General features: G+C 47.5%; 1 protein-coding gene across 1 annotated transcript; it reads right to left on the reverse strand.

Moving 5' to 3' along the window:
- Positions 1-2,241: 2,241 nt before the first annotated feature.
- On the reverse strand, positions 2,242-19,545 carry TMOD1 (tropomodulin 1). The gene is made up of 9 exons (XM_010009721.1): positions 19,327-19,545; positions 17,278-17,434; positions 13,862-13,981; positions 9,906-9,995; positions 9,430-9,560; positions 7,328-7,435; positions 5,719-5,862; positions 4,883-5,027; positions 2,242-2,621 (listed from the first exon to the last, which is right to left on the reverse strand). Exons 1-9 carry the CDS (start codon positions 19,444-19,446, stop codon positions 2,557-2,559), a joined length of 1,080 nt encoding a protein of 359 aa, XP_010008023.1. The 5' UTR covers positions 19,447-19,545; the 3' UTR covers positions 2,242-2,556.
- Between the last annotated feature and the right edge of the window lie 1,708 nt (positions 19,546-21,253).

Below are 21,253 nucleotides of genomic sequence, written 5' to 3' on the forward strand. Positions count from 1 at the left end.
TGGCTATAAAGTACAATCCTCCTGAGAGTTCCTGGCAGCTGAAAATTCTACCTCAAAGGCAGAGGGGAACCATGGAACCTCTTCTGGTCCTTGCTGTACTAAGGCAAGGGAGGAGAAGGGTTTGAGGTGTACAGATGGAGGCCCGTAAAGCCAGGTTCCCTCTGCTGCAGAGAGGGGAGGGGTGGGGTAAGAGAAATCCCTAGCTTTCCTCTTGCAAGTTAGCTGATGAGCAGCTTCTCTATCCTGCTTCTGAATTAGCTAGTTTTGTCAGATTAATACAAATAAGAACTTGCCATGTGAAATGCTGTGTGGTGGATTCCAGGCAACTCAGTGGTAATGCCCCAGAGAAGGCACATTAGCTCCAGGAGAGGTGAGAGTTAAGCAGTGCTGGCTGTGACTGCCAGATACTGCAGTCAGCAGTATGTTCCTTCCCCCTTTTCTTGGAGAGCTCCTGGCTCAGTGACCCATTTGCTCCCAAGCATCACCATTTTGTAGCTCCCTCACTGCACAGCTTGATGCCTTTCACCACAAAACCTGATGCTTCTCAGCACAGCCCATTTCCACACAGCTTATGCATTTTTCAGCAAAGCGGCTCTATAAGAATCAATCAGCTGAGGAATCCTGTCACCTTACTATAGGTTTGGGCTGCATGGTTAATGTAGGTACTGCTACAGTGAAACAGAGGACAAGGTTCTTGCTTAGCTTTTTTTTTTTCCTGTTTTTTCCTTCTCTTCTTAACGGTTTTTTCACTTAGGAAAAAATGCTGTTGTAGTATCCATGTTGTGCTCCTTGCTCTGCAGATGAGTCTCCTTGCATGTCTTAGCACTGTCAGGATTTCCCAAGTTAAGATGCATTTACGTTTGGCTGAAGCCTATGGAAGAGCTCAGCCTGTACCATGCAGATCCGAGTGGATGGGTCCACTGAAACTGTGGCTCAGGTCTGATGATTTAGTTGACCATTTTGAAGTCTTTGCAGTGCACGTGGAAGAAAGAGGCTGTCTGCCAGTTTATTTTATTTTTCTTTTTCTCCTTAAATGCGTTTTCAAGTATTTTTCTCCTGCGTTCTTTTCATTTTCTGGTAGAAACTTTCAGGGTAGGGGGAAGAAGCTACAGTGAAGCACTTTATTTGACACCAGGGGTGCATTTATTAAGCTTTGAAGAGCAACAAACATGTTTCCTGCACTGCTGAAAGTACAGTGTTTCTCTGTTTCACTGCTCAGAGGTAAATCACGGGTGGTATTTGTGCACAAGCTCTAAAGGAATCTGTGGGACTTTTGCAGGGGTATGCGTAAAAGGCTGCAAAACTTCACTCTTAACAGATGCATAAAGACAGATTTCTAGCAAGTGAAAACATTTTCTAGGACATGTCATCAGACCAGGAATAAGGCTTTAGTATGGCAGAGCTTCTGTCAGGAGACTCTTCCTACAGAGCAGGATCCCACCCAGGTTAATAGCAGGAGTTTTGGATGGGATAGGGCTGGGTCCTCTGCATGTCTGGGAGCTATGCAAGCCTGTGATGAATTGCTCCCAGGCTAGATGATGGGTGGTAGACTGTCCAACAAAAAGCTATCAGACTGTATGCAGTGTAAGTTCAGAGTTGGGCTATTTCACTGACCAGCTTTTCTACGGCACAACATTTATTGTTGCACTTATGCAGACATTAGGAATGGCAGTAAAAGAAAATCCCCATCAGAACAAAATTTAATTAGTGGACATGGTCATCCAGACGAAACGGCAAAGAGAGAGAATGTGACTTGTTTCCATTGAGTATTTGGACACATGCTTTAACATTAGGAAACTGAAGGGAGTAAGGGTTAGATAATTAGTTTGGCCAGCTCTGTGGGTTTAAGATTTGTGTCACTTCTCTGGTGACTGTTTTCTTCAGATATGGATAGGGTAGAAGAGTGTTAGCCCACCCTAAACTGCTCAATTGTTGGGACTCTTATTTCATAATTGGTGGCCTTAAGTTCCTTATAATTAGGGGGTGGAGAAAATGAAACATGAGGATGTGTTTGATACAGCACCTCCAACAAATTGCCTCAGCAAAGGTCAGGAAAAAACTGTAATTCACAATTCTTTAAATTAGCCATGTTTCCAGGTAGTAGGAGTGCTTGTTAAAGTAGTTGTTCCTCCATAGTTGCTTGAGATAATTTGGGGGGAAAAAATAAAGTATTTTTTTAACACTTCTGTAATTTGTGTGGAGCAGTTGTATCTTTAACTCATGCATACCACATCCTGACTGTATGAAACACCGTGCAGGAAGTCTATAGAAAAATTAGGTCCCAGGTTAATTAAGAATCACTTTTACACTGGGATGTATTTTAAACTGAAGTTGCATAAAATTGGCAGGTTGTCACTGGCTTGAATAGTTTCCAACTCTACAGAAAACATCAATAGTCCTACTGGGTAAAATCTTCAACTACAGCCACTAGTTAATTTAAACTGATAGTGCATAAAACAGAACTGAGGCACCACAAATACTCTGTCAAGGCACTTATTGCCTTTAGATTTCCACAGTGTAGAACAGATCGCCAGGAATGACCTCCACAGCCAGGAATTACACTCCAGTTCTGCACTTGGGAAAAATAGGCCCGTTCAACTCTGCAAGTCTTCTCTTCCTCACTGAAAAAGAAGAAGAGCAGTCAGTCATGGCAACAGGAAGACGTGGATGGCAGGCTTGGCTTACCCGCTGTGGAAAGGAGCCGAGAGACCTACTTTCTGCCAGGAAAGAAACAGGATAGCATCAGCTTCTGAATTCCTGCATTAAGCAGCAGACGCAGCCTTACGCAGTTTAAAATCAAGGAAGATAAGATGAGGTTTCTGTGCCTATGAATTTTTAGGGCCAGAAGCTACTTTCAGCCTTACCTCCCTTACTCTACAGTCAGTTCTAGTTCACACAGTTTGTAATCTGACTTTGGCCAAAGCATCATCTGATGCTAAGTGATCTAAAAACAAGACATGGATGTCACAGTTTTTCCTTTGCTAGTTTTACTCAACTGCCCTTCCAAATTAAATAAATAAATCTATCTTCTTTTCTTATCCTAAGCCTTCAGCCTCCAGCCCTCTGATCATGGTTAACACAGTCAAAGCAGCCTCATATCTACTCCTAAAGCTGATGTACAGCTCTGACAGCTACACTCAGGACTTTTCAAGAAACGTATATGAGGAAAAAAGGGAAAAAAAAGTGTAACGGGATGCAGAAGTTAGCTCATGAGGATGAACGTAAAGGCCTTCATAGTTGGTTCATACAGAGCATCTTAGAGAACAGAAGCTGTGAGACCAAAACCAAGTTCTGCTAGCATCAGGTGATGACAGGCAAGAGCACTGGAGTGGAGCACAAGCAGAAAGCTGTTGCTGACAAGGAGGAAAATAAAGTTTTTCTATACTTAAACATTGTCCAGGTGTAGAGCTGAGATGCTATTGCCAGAGACCATCAGACCAATGAATACAAGCTGCAAACAAGAAGCAGATCAGGCAAAAAAATGCGGATCTGAATGGAAAAAGGCAAATTTCACAACTGTAAGATGGAAGGCAACTGGTGAATTATTCCCTTTAACAGCAGGAACAATAAAACAATAAACAGCAGGAACGGGATTCAAATCTTCCAGCTGATTGCCAGGTGCTGTGTGGTCATTAAAAACCTTGCTGTCTTCAAAAGGACAGAAAATAGCCAGCCTTTCCTGGTGCAGCTCTCTGGTGACCAGGAATGCAGCCAGAGGCAGAATAAATGTGCAGTGAACCATAATACTGAGTATTCAGTGTGGTCCCTGAAGAACTGGCACATACTCCCATGCTTGGCTGTGCTTCCTAGGAGCACGATACTGGCTGAAGCAAGATTGACCTTTCTATAATTTTTAAAACAGAATATTTATCATCCGTTTAAATACAGCAGCCACTTAAACTTTTTCTGTGGCTTTTAAACCTTTAGCTGATTTGTGAAGGTACAGAAGCCCCCATCTGTGGTGAACCACACACAGATTAAAGCACTTGGTTGCAGTTTTCCACCATTTCTCACGGCTGGCATTCATACCTTATGCCATTCATACCACCCTCCCATGGGTTCTTCCTCATGTACAAAAAGGATAATCTGCAAACTTCTGCTTATTTCTCCCAGATACATTGTCTGCCGCTGCCGGGAAGGAGTTCAGTGCTGTCATGTCTGTAATCAGCATGGCTGGTACATTGGCTGCATTCAGTACTGCTCTGTGGGACTGATTCCCAGTGCTCTACAGCAGCTTGTAGCCAAGCAATGGAAAGCCCAGGCCGCACGCATCGGCTGAAACGGCAGTCTGCAGACTTGCCCACATTTTGCTTCATAAGCAGTTCCCATCACTTCATTGAGGGTATAAAGATAACTCAATGCCATGTGGCTTCCCACCTCTCCCTAAAAACACTTCCAATTTGTTTTGCCGGAGGGGATGGCCAAGTCCCACTGCCATCGAAGTTCAACTCTACTACTTTTCATCTCCTTGTTAAAGTGGGAATGAAGCTGGAGGAAGACAAGCAGTTGGCAGGAATCTCAAGTGCTGGCAGCTCATAATCCATGTGCCATATGCTGTATCATGTGCTGTGCCGAAGCACATTAGCAGCTCTCACTCCTTCCCAACAAGACCCACTGTTACTGCCAAAAACACTGCCTCTTCTGGGAGATCTAGCTGCCCCATGTCTCCAGGTTTGGACGACAACTCTGTCCAACAGCAGCTGCACTGGGGAACCAGTCAGTGAAGGCTGCTTTCCTCCTTGAGGGGCAAGGCATCATCACACTCTTCAAGAGGTGGTTTCTAATTCAAGCACATCCACCAGAGCTTTCAACTTCTGTCCCACTTCTGCCAGGACCTGCCCACAGGAGCTTCCTGCGCTCCCTGGCTTGCAGCCCAACTCACCTAGGTCATTGTTATTCATCATGGCATTGGAGGCACGGAGCCGGGGACCTTGCTGAGTGAAATGGTACCCAAACTTCAGCAGGGAGGTGTTCTTTTCCAACATGCTCGCAATCTCCATTTCTACTTTGTTGCCCAAGGGCTGGCTCTTTAGAAAACAGAAAAGCAAGCTGGTCAGGTCAGAGGGCAGTTCAGAACGAGCACTTTTGTCTGCCATCTCCACCCTTTCCCTCCTTCTTTGAACCTGTTGGTCCATTTAGCATTCATAACTTATAGCTGGTGAAACAAACACTGGACTATTTCTGGTACAACCAAGTGGCTCCAACTGCCACAGCAGACGTTCCCACAAGTCCTTTTGCCCAAAGACTTTATTGCTTGGACACATCTGCAGCTAAGAGATGTCTGGAGAAACCATGATTTTGAACTCCCAGTTACCTGCCCCTCAGCTCCCATTAGCTCAGCTGCTTTACTACCACCCCGTGGGTTTCTGGGGGACCTGAACGTGCCACAGCGCCTGCTCCACTGTACACTCTGGAGCTCTCTTTAACATTTCAGTTTTACTAAATAGACATTATTATTTAAGTCCGTGCAAGAGCTCAGAGCACAGTGTGATACTGGAGAGGTGCGGACAGCTGCCTTACCGCTCTCCACGGCAACACAAGCACCATGGAAAGCTGATAATTGTGTGTAGTACCAGATGCTGCCCAGGAACTGCAGCAGGAACAAGGGGCTGAAACGTCTTCAAAGCAACCTGGCAGTGGTGGAGGGCAGCAGCCACTCAGTTTCCTGCACGCAGGACACGTTCACTGGCTCAGAGCCCCCGCTGTTGCAGGCTTTACCTGGTTGTCAATGCGCAGCTCTACAAGTGAGGTGTTGCCCTGGAGCGCTTCGACAACAGCCAGGATCCCGGACCCAGAAATGAAGTTTGATTCCACGTTCAGGCTCTTCAGTGTGTTGTTGACCTTCAGCATTTCTGCCAGTGCCTGTGGGCAGAGGAGGGCAGGAAGAGCTGGCAGTCAGGCGGAGTTCCTGGGTTCAGAAGCAGGGGTTAAGCTCCCCTTGCCTCTGGAGGGCACTGGGAGGACCCCATGTGCTGAGCAGTTTCACTGCCACCAGATAGGAGAGCTCTGTAGGGTGAAAGGGATTCCTGAGCATGAGCACGTGGGAGGCCACAGCAAAACCTTGTATGGACAAACCCTTACGACCATCCCAAAAGGTGACAGTACACATGCCTTGTGATAGCTTCTCTCCCTCTTCTAAAGCCAGCATGGTGATGGCAGGGACGCTGGCCAGCTTCAGCCCTGCTTCCTTTCTGCACTGCTCCTTCTGTGTTGGGCTGAGATGCTTCCCATCACAGTACGCAGAGAGAAGAGCATCTGTCTTGGACAATAAGGGATTCTCCACATCCAAGGTAACTTCCCAAGTAGTATCACAACCATATTAATCACTTCTGCTTCCCTCAGCAGGCAAGACCAGAAGTGGGCTGGCACACTCCAAACCCACCTGTCCTGATCTGACAATCTCACTTTACAAGCTGCATGGGAGGACCCATCTATGCCACAAAGCAGAAGGACCAGCAGGTAATGCCCAAGTAGCTGGGCTGGCCTGCACCTATTCACACAGCACTTGGCTCCTGGACAGTGTTCCATGGGCCCTCAAACAGCACGAGTGCTGCCAGCACAGGCTCCTTCCCCAGTGCAGAGTGCCTGAAATACTGTGAGGGCTGTACTTGCTCTCCAAAAAGAAGGGGTTTTCCCAACAGGCAACTTGTGTGCACATGTGTGCTTGGAGGTAGGCAGGAGTGGCCTGGGTAAAGAAGACCAAAAACTGTCTGCAATGGAGCTGGAGGAGCGTGCAAGGATGCAGCCTGGAAGGTAGCATGAGGGCCAGGCATAATGCTGAACACCTCCCTGCATCCCTACTGATGTTTAAGACCCCTTGCAGCACCCAGAAAGACCCTTTATCACTCACACAGGCCACAAAGAAGAGATGCAGTCCTGCTTCTGCACAGGTCTGCACAAAGGAATGTATGAAAGAGCTGGAGCAGACATGTGCGAAGGGAGAGACAGTGGGCACACAGCAGCATATGGCTTTGTACCAACAGAAACCAGAGGGGTGGCCCTGGTGTAGGATAAGAGACAAACTGCTTTTACAAAGTGCTGCTAGGAAGCCGGTTCTTGTCTCCCGCTTCTCTTCAGGGAGATCCTTGAGGACAAATATGAGATCGCATGGGATTAAAGGACTGTGTCTTGAAACCTCCACACGTTTGTCCCAAATCTCCCCAAATGTCCTGTCTGTCGCTGGTTTTCACTAGCACCAAATACCAGAGGCACAGAATGTGCCAAACATGATGTGAGGTGCAAAAGCAGTCACTCAGTAACTCCAAAAATACCTTGCCCAGGAACAACTCCTGTCACAACTTTAAGACGATGAGCCAAGAGTACTTACAAAAGCAACAGGATCATTGCTCCGTGTCCCAACTATACTGAACTTCTTCACATATGTGTTATTTTTCAACGCTTCTGCAAAAGCTTTTAGTGTTGGTATGGGAATATTCTGTGAAAAGAAGTGCAGAAAACCTGTTAGGCCATTAGCCATATAAAGGAACATGCGATACATTTAGGTGATACTTTAAATTTCTTATCCATCACCAAATGCACAGAAGTAATTTAAGAAGAGGTCAATAAATGTTTTTACAAGTTCTATTGCTATAATCAGTGTCGCCTAAGGAGCATGGCAATGTCTTCCCCTCTCTTATGAAGAAAGACTGATAGAGTTGGGCTTGTTCAGTCAGGAGAAGAGAAGGCTCCAGGGAGACCTTAGAGCAGCTTCCAGTGCCTAAAGGGGCTGACAAGAGATCTGAAGAAGGAGTTTTTACAAGGGCCTGTAGTGACAGGACAAAGAGGAATGGCTTTAAACTGACAGAGGGGAGATTTACATTAGACATTAGGAAAAAATCCTTTCCTGTGAGGATGGTGAGGCCCTGGCACAGGTTGCCAGGAGAAGCTGTGGCTGCCCCATGCCTGGCAGTGTTCAAGGCCAGGCTGGATGGGTCTTGGAGCAACCTGGTCTAGCGGAAGGTGTCCCTGCCCATGGCAGGGGATTGGAACTGGATGAGCTTTAAGGTCCTTTCCAACCCAAACCATTCTATTATTCTACGATTCAATTTTCCACTCCGCTGATAGCTCACTGCCTTGATTTGAAGCTACAGTGTCTCTGCTCTTTAATTTAATTTCCCGGAAACTCATCTAGTTAGGAGTGCAAGTGCTGTGGGGATGTAGGTAACTAAGATCCATGAGCCTACAAAGCGCTGCTCCTGCGCTTTTTAATACAAATGGCAGCACTGAGCAACATTAATGTCATGTTCAGGAAAATTTCCACCTACAGGGAGGGCCTGATCCAGAAAGGTATGAAACCACCTCCTTGTAGTACAAACCACAGACACCTCTGATTGCTTCATACAACTTCTTTCAGGCTAATATTTGCCATGCTAAGTCTCGGCCCAGAAAATAAATCCATGCTGCTTATCCTGGTTCCTACAAAATGAGTGTTTTTCACTTATCCAGCAGTTCAGATGCCCTTTTCAGATGCATGGATTTTTGCCTGTCGAGAATTTTAAGTGGTATCCTCAGCTTGAAGTTCTTGCCACACCATCTGGATCCCACCATGTGGAATCACCTATAGTCAAAACCATAACACAGGAGCCAGCAGTTTACCATCTCCACCACTTCCCAGTTCTCCAAACTGCGTCCCAAAGTCATGAGTCCAACACACACAAAAGTGCCTGCCTGCCAGATCCTCAACCTGTTGTCCTCAAGGGACATTCAGGGTCACTAGCCAGAATCAAATACATGAAAGTTAAAATCTTTTCCTTATAGAAAGCTGCAGGTGGCACAGCACAGGTGTTTTTAATGTGCATGTGCAGTTAACCATGTTCTTGCTGTTTGAATATGTCATCATTCAACAGACCCCATGGGATGGAGGTCCTGTAGTCAGGGAAGACAGATGGAAACAGTGTTACTTAGTATGTGTATGTGTCCCAGAGGCAACTAAAAACTACTGCTGTGTCCTGATTTGCTCTCTACAAGTAGTAAAGGTGTCCCACAGAAGAAATCGGTGGGAGATGGACAGGGCTACCTGCAAGAAGGGAAGTTTCTTCATATTTTAATTGCAAGTGTCGAGATTTTTCCTTTTTCTTTCACACCATTTTAGGTTAACATAAACAGCCCCCTGCCCCCCAAAACGTGCCTGACTAAATCATTAAAGCAACCTAGAATGCCTTTAACCAGACAGGCTGGAGATGGGTCTCCCAGGCTACCCTAAACACAGCTCCACTCTTTCAGGCATCTACAGGAGTCCTGCTACCATTGCCCCACAGCAGGTAACAACACCTGTTGCCCAAAACAGAGATGGGAAGCACTGGTGTTCCTTGTCTGGCTACACACAGTGTTATGGTATCACTGTGCAGCAAAATAGACTTGGTCTCTGCCTTCTGTGTATCAAATATTTGGTTCTGTTGCTAAGAGAGGAGAGTAGAAAGGAGCAAATACCATAATATTGTTAAGGTTGACTTCCTCGAGGTCAGGATCATTGCTTTGTATTCGTTTCAGAGTTTCCTCCACATCCGTTGAGTTTGGTTCCTCATCCGGAACTGGTTTGTACTGTGTGGGCTTAATTACACCTGCAAGTGTAATGACAAGCAACATATGTGAAACAGAAAGCACCCTGAGCAGCAGCATGGTCTCTTCCAGAAGCAGTGCTGGGAGAGGGAAGCATGACTGGACACACAGATGCAAGGTGAGAGACTGAACAAGCATTCATCAGCTTCACCTGTGCTCATGTATATCCACAAATGCTGCCCATCGCTGGAGACAACTGGCACATGACAGGTTGCCTCCTGCTAAATGCTAGCAGGGTCCAAACCTAGGTGATGGAGGGCATTCAGCCTAAAAATAATTCCCACTTTTCCTCTGCTAGCAGCTTCAAAGCCAAATGCTGCAGCCTGCTGACACTCTAAATCACTTACTGTTGAGCCCTTCTTTGTTCACGATGGTGCTGCTCCCCAGCGCTTCATAGTACTGCTGGTTACTCATCAAGGTGTGCATACCAAGGATGGCTACAGAAAAAGAGAAGGAGAACATGAGTTATTATGGGGTCCAAAGCCAGGAAAAGATTCATACATGCTGTGCTTCCTGGGATAGGGTTACGTAGCACATTACGTTTCCCTGGGCAAGCACAGAACAACATACAAAGGTGGGACCAAGCCCTCTGGCTGTCGTACATACACAACAGGGCTCAGATGTGCTCCCTTGTATATTCCAATGTAGCACAATTCATAGGAGAAGAGGACCATCATCTTGTGGACAACGAACAGACAAACAGCTGAGGCTTCCCAGTAGCCAATTTGACTCAGCATCACACAAAAATACCGAGGCGAAGACAACAAAACACTAAAATTGCCACTGGTAGGCTTTAATCTAAGGCGTCCAGTCCAGTAGGAGCCTGCGCATCCTCATCCCCTCTGGACATGTGCCACTCACTGTGACGGTCAGCGTGTGAGATGTGCTGCATCCCATGCAGAGCCAAGTGGTGACTGTCATATGAGGCATGGCAACACACACCATGTTCTTACTCAACAAGAAGCAGGGGCAGTGATGGTGGTGTGCTCTGAACTGATCTTTGTATGCTTGGAAGTTGATGCTGTGAGAAGCTAAAGCTCTGCTGGCTCAGACAAAATGCAGAAAGTGGTGGTATGAACAAAAGTAAAAGACTGTAGGAGCCCAAGAGCTGAACTTCTGCCAACTTGTGTACCTCAGGCTCATAGCTCAAAACCAATATGCAAATGCATACTGAAACCTACCCAGGGGTATCTGCTGACATTCTTGCCAGCTGCAAATGAGCAGTGGGAAGCCAATGGCTTAGAAACATTTGGGCAAAGGTTCTGTTTTAAAAATAACCCTGCTACTCACAGCAAGTTCATGTTTGAAAATAAACTCTATTTTTAATCAACTTTTCTTTTATAACTATATGACTTTAAAGAAAAATGCAGACACCTGAATACTTGCTATAATCAGACACATTTGAAGAAACCTTGGCCTCCAGATGGGCATAGTGGCTAAAATAAATAAATGACATAACCCCTTAAAATTCAAACATGCCACCGCAAAGGCACTTTGCTTTCCCATGAGCTGCTCCTCTTACTCAAGTCCATCACCGTTACCTCAGTGCTTGGCCAAGAAGGGCCAGGAGTTGCAGGAGAAGGCTATCCCTGCGGCCCATAAAGTGAATGGAATCTGGTATGGTGACAGCTCACTGTGGCTCCGGGTCTGGGTTGCACAATCAGAACAGTCTGCAGCAAAGGATGTGAACAAACACCACCATCCACTCCCCAGCACATCCCTGACTGGATTTCGCAGAGCCAAGCAGCCTCTGTCTGAAAGTCTGAGTGAGGCTGGGCACTTTGCGCTTGCTGTTTGTATTTCAGTTGGCCCCTTCCTCTGCCATCTACTCACAGATTAAGTTTTCAGGAGTGCAAAACAGCTCACAGAAATAATTTGCAGGCTCAGCATTTTGGGGACACACATATACCCCAAACACAGCTTACTCTGACAACAGAATCTCTCCACCAGCCAGGACTGTGGAAGGATCTGCTGTTATGACCTTGCAGGGTTTTGGGGGCTAGAGCTTGTGCTGATAGACAAGAGGGACTTGCTGTTTGTAAGTCTGGTGCTTGCTGATGTGTTATCCAAAAGAACTCTGGGAGAATGAAGACATCCCATTTCTGCCTCCCCCAGCTGACCAAAGGCATGGGAGCCCTTCCAGGACTTGATGGGAGCCACCCACAACAGTTACCTGACTGGCCTTGCCAAGGACGGGATGCAACACACCATGGCTGACAATAACAAGCCCCGCTAAATGGGCAGGAGCAAAACGAGCTCCTACAGATGACCCTTGCTACACAGGCAGAAGCAACACTGCCACTGTCAATATTGAGATTTCAGCACAGCTTGTATCTCATCAGTTCCCCTGCTGCCACTTCAAGTGCATTCTCCCAACAATTCTAGAACCAGGTGCCCCAAAACAGCATTTCTCTGGGAAAATAACTGCTGCACAGATCTGGAGTTTAGAAAGGCAGAGTTTAAAGGACAGGGCTTCAAACGGCTCTAGAAGTACAGAGGAAAACCCAGAGATGCAGTGCTTAGCCAGGGTACGTATGTTGGAAGCCTTAATGCAGAAACTTATTTCTAATATAGAATATAGTATTATTATGTAGAAGATGTCTAGTTCGCATGGTTATTCTACAGGCTACCTTACAGACTGCTGGCCAGGAGGATACTGCTAGGGAATATGGAATTCTGAAGGAAATGGAACTGGAAGAAGGACCAGTAGCACTGAAATACTCATCAACTGCTAGATCAGCAGGGATGTGTGAACTCAGTAAAGCACCAAGAGGTTGTCCTGGTTTCAGCTGGTACAGTGCTGTGTTTTGGCTTTAGTCTGAGAATAACGTTGAACCATGAAAGGGGTATTCACATGCTCATTTGGCCAAGACCTATCCGATCCCAGTCACAGAGCTGAGCCCACGCTACTGGTTACAGCAAGATACCAATATTGTCATCTCTGAAGTGGCAGAGCAAGGAGGCTTACAGGAGGTCACCTCCATCCAGAAAACACTGCCAGAAAAGCAGCAATGGGACACTGCTTGAACTTGCCTAGCATGGAGGTGTAAGCCCCTCAGGTAGGTAGGGACCATGCCTGTACCTGGCTCATTGACCCTCCTGGTGGAGAGCACACTGTCAGGGCTTGAACAGGGCACCTGAAATTGCTCTGGCCCCCTCTCCAGCTTGCTATGCATTTCAACCTGCTTCTCAGTCATCAAGTGCCCCAACCTTTCAATGCTGAATTCTCCCACCTGTGAACTAACACTCTCAAAACCGGCCGAGTGCACAAACAGCAAGAAAACCATAGCTTTACAATGAGCTAGAGAAGCTTCTTAACAAATCACATCCCTGAGCATCCATTGCAAGTCGACTCTAACCTGACAGCTCTTATAATAGGTTACACAAGAAATCCACATTCTCACTGGGTCTGCTTGATCGTTTCCTAGAGGTTTGCCTTGAAGAAAGCTGCGCTCCTGAAGGTGACAGGCTGCAATTTGCAAGATTCAGTGGCAGAGTCAGGAGAAGAGATTAAAGAGCACACTCTGTTCCCTTGATAAACCCTTGGTTGATGAAGGGAAGGCTGTGGACATCGTCTGTTTGGATTTTAGTAAAGCATTTGACACCGTCTCCCACAGCGTTCTCCTGGAGAAATGGGCTGCTCATGGCCTGGATAGGTGGATTATTCGATGGGTTGGAAACTAGCTGGGTGGCCTGTTTGGAGAAAAAAAAGGCTCAGGGAGGACTTTATTGCTCTCTACAACTGCCTGAAAGGAGGTTGTAGTGAGGTGGGGTTGGTCTCTTCTTCCCAGGTAACAAGTGATAGGACAAGAGGTAACAGCCTCAAGCTGCACCAGGGGAGGTTTTAGATTGGATGTCAGGAACAATTTCTTCACAGAGAGGGTGATCAAGCACTGGAACAGGCTGCCCAGGGCAGTGGTGGAGTCACCATCCCCGGAAGCGTTCAAAGAACATGTAGATGAGGCCCGCAGTGATACGGTTTAGTGGTGGTCTCGGCAGTGCTGGGGTAATGGTTGGACTTGATGACATTAAAGGTCTTTTCCAACCTAGTTGATTTTATGGTTCTATGATTCTTCTCCCTCCACAGCTTTGGACCATGCTCCTGATTAAATCACAAGAGCTGAGAGTAACTTAAACATACACTTCTTTCTTTTTTATTAAAGAAAGAAATAAATCCTGTCCAAACTGACAGCGTTCAGATTAATAGCAAAAAGCTCAACAGCTCATTTACCACAAAAGAACAAACAGAAAGGAACTAGTAGTCAAACAACTTGAACTCCCAATTCATGTGAAACTATTTTACCAGCAATGTCACAGAGCTCTGCATCAGAGGCGTTAGCAAGGGCTTCCTCCAGTTCCGGCTCCAGGGTCACACTTTCCAAAACAGGATCCATCGGCTTCTGCTTGGGGATCCAAGCTTTTCCTATAAATGTAAAGCCAGGTCACTCTCAGTACCACAATAGCACCTGTCTTACAACTAGCTGCGCAGATGCATTTCTGTGGGGTGAGATCTGCACAGCAGAAAGGACAAGGGGGCATAAAGACCTAAGGAAAATCAGAGCAGACACTGAATCCCTTCCCATTAGCTTGGCCTGAGTCCTGCTGCGGTGTGAGCCAGTGGGCGCCTGTCAGACACCTCCAGCCGTGGAGCTGGAGTCTTTCACCAGCACAGAGGCTGCACCTCCAAAAACCCAGCAGTCCATTTGTACAGGACAACGATGGTTCAACACACAGCAGTCAGAAAGCCACGCACAGCCCGAACCTGCAGGACTTCACTTCTTTGAAGGCTGCATGAAAGGGATGGAGATTTGCCAGCACCCACATGGACAAGAGAGACCAGGGGCCTGGATCCAGTGCTGTGCAGGACTGGTCCTGCCAGGGAGACAGCTCCTGATGCTAACTCCAAATGCACGGTGATTGGGCAGATGGTACATCAGCCAGAAAAGGGTGGAAAGGAGGTGGCGGAGGGTGTTTGTCAGCAGGCAGGGATGGCAGCCCAGAGAGCACATGGGGTGCAAAGCAAAGCAGGCTTGGGGCAGCTGACTGAGCTCAACATTGCTGCAGAGGACATTAGGGCAGGGGGGAGAGACACAGAGGGCATGCCAGATGGAGACCTCCATGCTCTACCTGCCAGGACAGCAAAAGGCCAAGGAACAGGCCTTTGCCCTACAGGTCACAGGAGCAAAGCAACTGGTGCAGCTCGTAACAAAAGCTGCCATGTCAGCTGCTTGTTTGTGACCTGGACAAGGGGCTGTGCGGCACAGCCCCAGCCCAGCTCTGAATGCCGTGGGCTCCTGGCAGACCCCATGCCCGGGATGAACACCGGGCAAGCCACAACGCTTTCTCTGCCAGAGCTGGCTGCGTCCTGGGTAGGCGTGGGGCAGCGGGAAGGGTTCGTGGCACTGCAGGGAACGCTCCCAGCTCTGACTGCTCGCAGCGCCAGCGGGTGGGCAGATCTGTGCGTGGAGGTCGGAGGTACCACAGCGGGGCTGCTCCTGCCGCCACTGGAGAACAGACAGAACGAAGCTTGTGGTGTTTCACACCACCACAGCAGGGAGCAGTCTGCTGGGTAAACCCGGCAGGGCGGGAGGAGGGATCCCAGCGCAGTCCCCTCCCCTGAGATAATCCAGGATCACCGCAGCGAGATAGCGAGCACAAAGCTCTCAGCCTGGCATGCCAGCCAGGGCTATTTTTGTCCCCACTCTGAAACTAGAGTCAGCGGCACCAAAGGGGAAAAAAAAAAAAAGATCCTGCTGCTCAGGGATGTGCAGAAACAGAAGCGGCTAAATTTAGCCTCAAGGAAGAAGCAACTGTGCTTCGGGCTCCCCTGGTTTGAAATAGAGGCTGCTATAAACAGCCTTATCCAAAACAGCCCATCTCCTGCCCGCACACTGCCACGCTGACGAAGAGGGCAGGAATCTGCCTCCTGGGACATAGCTGCTCTCACAAAAATAGGCAGTGTCATGTGTGCCTGCACGGCCAGGCACCTTCTGGGTACCCTGCCTGGGGAGGGCTGGTGTCCTCAGCGCTGCCCTGGTGCGGGGACCCAGAGCCACTGTCCCACCGGACACATGGCGCAGCAAACTGCACACCGTCTCGTCAGCTCAGCAGGGAACGGGGAAAGCAGGGCAGCTTAATTCTGCTATCACACAGCAACTCCTCTTGACATCTCAGCACCGCTGAAACTTATGGGGTTTAACTGTAGAAAGTTTCATATGTCGGTCATGCCTCATTACGAGTTTGAACTTTAAATTAATAGGTGCATGCAAACACAGCGTTATATATCACACTGCAGCATGTATGCACATGCCAACTCCTACCCTGTCCAGCAGCATGGCCAGGGAGAGCACCTCCCACGGCAAGCTAGTAAATCACCCTCTGAACTGCAAATGTGGTGATTTATTTCCACAGCTGTGAACATGTAATTTACTACCTCTATCTCACAGTCACTGTAAGTAATGTCTTCACTCAACTGTGTGTTACAAGTGAAAATATATTTAATGTGTTTGAGATCACATCAGATTGAAATATGATTAGCTCAGACCAGAAGCTGAAGACTCAAAATGCCTGAAATACCTTCACCTCCTGCTGAGCGCTGCTATTACCTGCTGGGCTAGGCTATGCTTGAAGTTGCTAAATCACTCTTCCTGATAGCACTCAATTTACTCTTTTCAATTACTCCTTTCAAGGAAAACTCTTTTTTTCTTCTTCTTCCATTTTTTTCCTAAAAATACTACCTCGTTTTATTAAATGGACAGATTTAACACAAGGTCTTTCACAGTGAGCTATGTGGATCAGTAAGGAGGCAGCTTTGAGGAACACCACAAGTGGGAAACATGCTCCTATGCTTAAATTTTCATGCACCTCTTTTTTGACATGGGGCAACCAGCAGCGAGAGCAGTGTGTAACCACATCTGCTGCAGGGGGATCATGGTACAGGGGGCGACAACACCAGAAAAAGCTGCTGAGAAGTTCCTGGAACTCAGAGACAAGGACTGACCAGATCATGTCTCAAATCAGATGATATTCAGAGTGCTAATGGGAGCAGGAAAGTCCTTTGGATAATACAAATGTCCCAGGAGAACAGGAAAATATGCCAGAAGGAAAGAGAAAAGGCAGAGCAAACCCGTTTCTCAAAAGCCCTAGGGCCATGCAGAGTAAGGGTGCAGGGTATAGTGCAGGGAAACAGAAACATGGAAACTGCAGACGACTGGGAAATGGGGCTGGGATTGTCCAGAGGTGATAAAGACTAAACAGGAACCACTGGGATCATCACAGCTGAGGGGACCTGTGGAGTTTCTCTGTACCAAGAAGTTCCGAATGGAGGGATGGAGGACAAAAGGCAATGTTGGAAGATGGAGCACAGGCTCCAGAACTCAGAGGGCAGAGAAGGAACAATAGAGGACAGAAGATGATGTCCATCCTGGAGCTTGATACAGTTGCAGTGGGATGGGGATGGAAAGAGACTGCACAGTGGTACAGCCTTTGTCCATCACTTACCAGATGGTACCGAAATCAGCAAGCAGAGCAACCTCCTGGGCACACCGCAGTTTATCAGCCAACATGGGCTGTAGCTAGACAGTGGACAGAGGATCTACCACCCCAGTAGTGTCAAAATGAAGTCACGCTTAGAAATGCAGATCAGGCAAAGCCCTTTTGCTGTGCACCCATTGTCCCTTCATCGCGACACACTGAGTGTGGTGCAAAGGATGACCATACCTCTCTTTTCACCCGTGAAGGGAACCAAGTCTTCTCTGTCTTTAAGATCCTTTGCCTGCTTTTCTAGGTGGGCCATGAGTTCCTCCCTTTTGAACGGGCCAGTTGGTGGCTTTTGTGTCTGATCCCGCTGCCTGAGCCCTGCCGGCAGCAATGCATTCTGGGCAGAGAGGGGAGAAACACGGGTTATCTCCGCAGGCCCCATCCATCAAACCCTCTCCCCTCTTCACTTTCCCCATTGCACTTTCTTCCACATTGCTGGACAATTTCCTTCTCCTTCTGTCGAAGGTTATCTTGACCTAACCAATTCCCACAGGATTTAAGACACGTAATGCTCCTACCCCCCTACAGTTTTAAATGCTGGCTCCACTACAAGATCTCCCTGCTGCCAAGTGGGTGTTTCTCCACAACAGCAGCTTTCTCTGGGGGCTCTCAGTCATCACCTCCTGCTATTCCTAGCCTCTTCCCCACCCTCACCATTTCTGCTGCCTCTTCACAACAGTTGCAGCACCAGAACCAAGCTGCTAAACTCAAAGGATCTTCTCCCTATACATGCCTGCCCAAGGGCCCACATGCCCCATGTGTCCCAGCAAGAATCAGGTCAGGGAAGAACATGGTCATTCACAGAGCAGAGCAGAGAGAGAGCTGCGATGGTTCCTTCTCTCCTTCATGGTCCATCACAAAACTATATAGAAGGTCTCTCCGTTGCAGAATAAAACCCCTGCAAACCTCAGCCCTTCTGCAAACTGATTCGTTATTCAGTCACATTAGCCACCATGGGAAGTTGCTTTGTGCCTGACACATGCGGCACGTAAGCACCTGCTTATATTTAAATATAGAACAGCCTTAATGCAGTAAGACTATTCCCAGATTTGGCACTAAGCATGTTCTTTAAAGCTTTGCTGGATAGAAGTCAACATTTACTTTTTAAGACATCCAAGGTAATTTTGAACACCGCACTGATCTTCCCATGCCTGCCTAATAAAAGTAATTCTTTATAATTTAAATTTTTATCAGTGAAAATCCTGTGAAGGAGAATGACTAATAGGAAGCAATTAGGCTTGCGCAACCTTGGGAGGCAAGAGAGGAGAACTGTGCTAATGCACAAGCAAGAAGGTGTAGAAAACAGCTTGCTTCCTCAGGCTTCATGCTGCGAGGGATGAGCATGCAATCTTCGTGCTTTAACTCCCGTACTCAGGCTACACCTGCAGTGGCAGATGTTTTTACCTTTACACACCCTTCACAGAACACTGCCTGACTCTGCGTCTTCCGAGTCAGCTGTAACCAGCCCATCAGCCCATACACATGCTTAGTCCTGGGAGCCAGCCTGCACCCCTTAATTAAAAATACTGATGATGCAATCGCCACTGCCCATCATTTCCCCCAGGAGCACTAACTGCGTGTGGCAGGAACAATCCCTCACTTGGCAGTGCCCAGCCTCATCAGCTAACGCTGCCATAACCCAGGGGCCTGCCAGTTGGCTCTGCGCATCCCCTGCTGGGGCCACAGGACAACGCTGCCTCCAAACAGCTTTCATTGCTTGGCACCAGCAGGTCCAGTGTTTGCATATGTGCAGCTCTTGCTAATGTTGGGAGATTGCTAAAAAACAATTGTCCCATTTTGCAAAACTCTGGGATTTGGATTTCTGCCTAAATGGAGAAAAATACAGACCAGTTTGCTATGAAAATAAAAGCCAAGCAAACCACAAATCCCAAAACATTCCTTCGGAGGTGGCCTGATCAGAAGCAATAGATCCTGTTTCTGCAAGTTTATCGCCCTGCACCAGTACTGGCTTACACTGGTGCTGCAAATCACAGCAGAGCATGCACACTGGAGCAAAGGCAGGGGAATATCACGGAAACAAAGTCCCATGTGTAGCCCATGCTTGCGATAGCAAAACTGCTTCTGCTCACCTGTGGCCAGTCTCCTCCATCCTTGCACTGAGTACAAGCTCTGCCAAGGATCCCACTTAAATACAGATTACTAGTGCAGCCCATTCCCCTACAAATACAGAGATTTATCACCTAGAAATCCTATGTAAAAATCACTTACATCAGGATCCAGCTCTTCCAGTTCATCCTCTAACTTCCTGAGCTCCTCCTCTGTCAGTGCTCCAAGGATCTTGTCTTCATCCAGGTCTCGGTATTTTTCTAGCTCCTTTCTGTAAGACATCTTAGAGGAACCTTGTGAATCTCGCTTTTACGCTGAAAGAGGACCTGAGAAGAAAACAAGAAGCGTAACACTGAATACATGAAACATGACACGGCAGCCTGTCTGGTTGGGGAATGCCAAATACCACAGAGTTGCAGAAGATTTATGCTTAAAGCGTGACTGACTTCAAAGCCAGGATAGCTCAGGCCCCCCTGTCCATATCCTACATGCAAGTAACAGCCCATGGTCCTGAGAGTGGCACAACTTCAGTAGCACATTGCCCCATCACTGACTTACAGGGCAGCACTGAGGAAATACTTTGTACAGGACCCTGGCCAGAGGTGTCAAACAATACCAGATATTAACAAAGTGTCCTAGGCATTTATTTCCTTAAAAGACAATAAACGAGAAACCATAGTCTGCAGCTCTCATGCCCTTACAAGCCCTCACTAACACCTCTCTGCACATGGCACTCCAGATAACATAGTCACCAGATGGGAAAACAGATTTGTGGCATCACTGAGTACCTCTGAGCCCTGCAAACCTCCACAAGGCTGCAGTGCAGCACTCTTCCCCGTGTTTTAAGGCCACAGGGAGATCAGGAAGTATTATCCTCTTGTGTTCAGGAGGCTGCCAGTTAAATGTGGTGTTCAGTGACCCACCTTCCCTAGGAGAGCACGTGTTTGTGCTGTGTAAGCCACGCAGCTGACCTGAGCATTACTGCACATCTAAACCAGCCCTTCAAGACGAGTATCAGGAGTAACATACTAACTGACCTATCTGGATAATCCCTTCTGACCCAGGGGTTTGCCCCATGTCTCCTACTATAAAATGCCATACGCAATCACACACATGTAACTGGGCCTCTGCCAGCTCTAAAAGAATGTAGTAGACCTACAAAGGTCAACGTGTTTAAAGTATGCAGGTGGGTTAAAAATACACTCATTACAACACACACAAGTGCGTTCAATTCTGCTTTTTTGCTGAAAGTTCCATAGTGGTCTCTGTATACTTAAGGGGTTTTGGCTCATTTTTGCAGAGAGTATTGAAGTCCAGGTAAACTGGCTTTTCACACAGTTTAAAGAAGTCCTGTTATTTTCTCAAGTGGTTTTTACATTAAAATAACAGAAAGGCCTGCTGATTTTTCCAAGGAGACAAATTAAGTGTTTATAAATGGCCTCTTTTCAGCTTCTGCAGAGCGTCAGGGCACTACCCCAAATCACATCTCTCCAGCTTTGCCCACACTCTTAGGGCAGATCATGTTTTCATGATCGGTCTTCATTAGCGGAGAAGTCTCTTTATACAACTTACAGCGCAGCTGCTGGTCCAGATAGGAGAATTATCTTTAGCTTGGTCACAAAAGGGCACACTAACACACACATGGCCTGCCAGCAAGCCCTTAAATTTAGAGCTGTCATCTGGTCAGATGTTTGGTGTCCCGCTGGTGTGATGGCTATTCTTGCATCACTCGCCTTCCTGCCACTCACCACTTAGGAGGTGGAGCACCTATAGGCTCCTATAGAGGGTGGAAACCAGTTTTTTGTGGGGTGTTTTGCTCCATACAATCAACCTGCAGGCACCAGGGTCGAGGGCAGTGGAAGGGTGAAGGAGGAAGCATGGGCTATGGTGGGTTTGGCTAAGTGAGGCAGTGGGGATGCCAGCACTCCTGTGCTTTACCAATTCCTGCAGCAGTCGCTGCCAGGCATCTTGAGCTGCGAGACTGATGTGCAGCAGCCATGCAGCCGTGCATGGGTCAGGCTAGGAGCCACATCCAGCAGCTCAGACCCAGCAGGACTGCCCTTCTGGTTGGCACAGAGAAAAGCAGAGC

The sequence above is a fragment of the Nestor notabilis genome, unplaced genomic scaffold (assembly GCF_000696875.1).
Source record: "Nestor notabilis isolate BGI_N333 unplaced genomic scaffold, ASM69687v1 scaffold870, whole genome shotgun sequence".
NCBI lineage: Eukaryota > Metazoa > Chordata > Aves > Psittaciformes > Psittacidae > Nestor > Nestor notabilis.

What these genes read in the sequence shown, in the direction of transcription:
- TMOD1 (XM_010009721.1), bottom strand. Translation starts at nt 19,446, where the DNA reads ATGTCTTACAGAAAGGAGCTAGAAAAATACCGAGACCTGGATGAAGAC. An exon ending in TGGAAGAGCTGGATCCTGAT is followed by an intron (nt 17,435 to 19,326) that starts GTAAGTGATTTT and finishes CTCTCTGCCCAG; the next exon opens with AATGCATTGCTGCCGGCAGG. An exon ending in AGCTGCGCATTGACAACCAG is followed by an intron (nt 5,028 to 5,718) that starts GTAAAGCCTGCA and finishes TGTTTTCTAAAG; the next exon opens with AGCCAGCCCTTGGGCAACAA.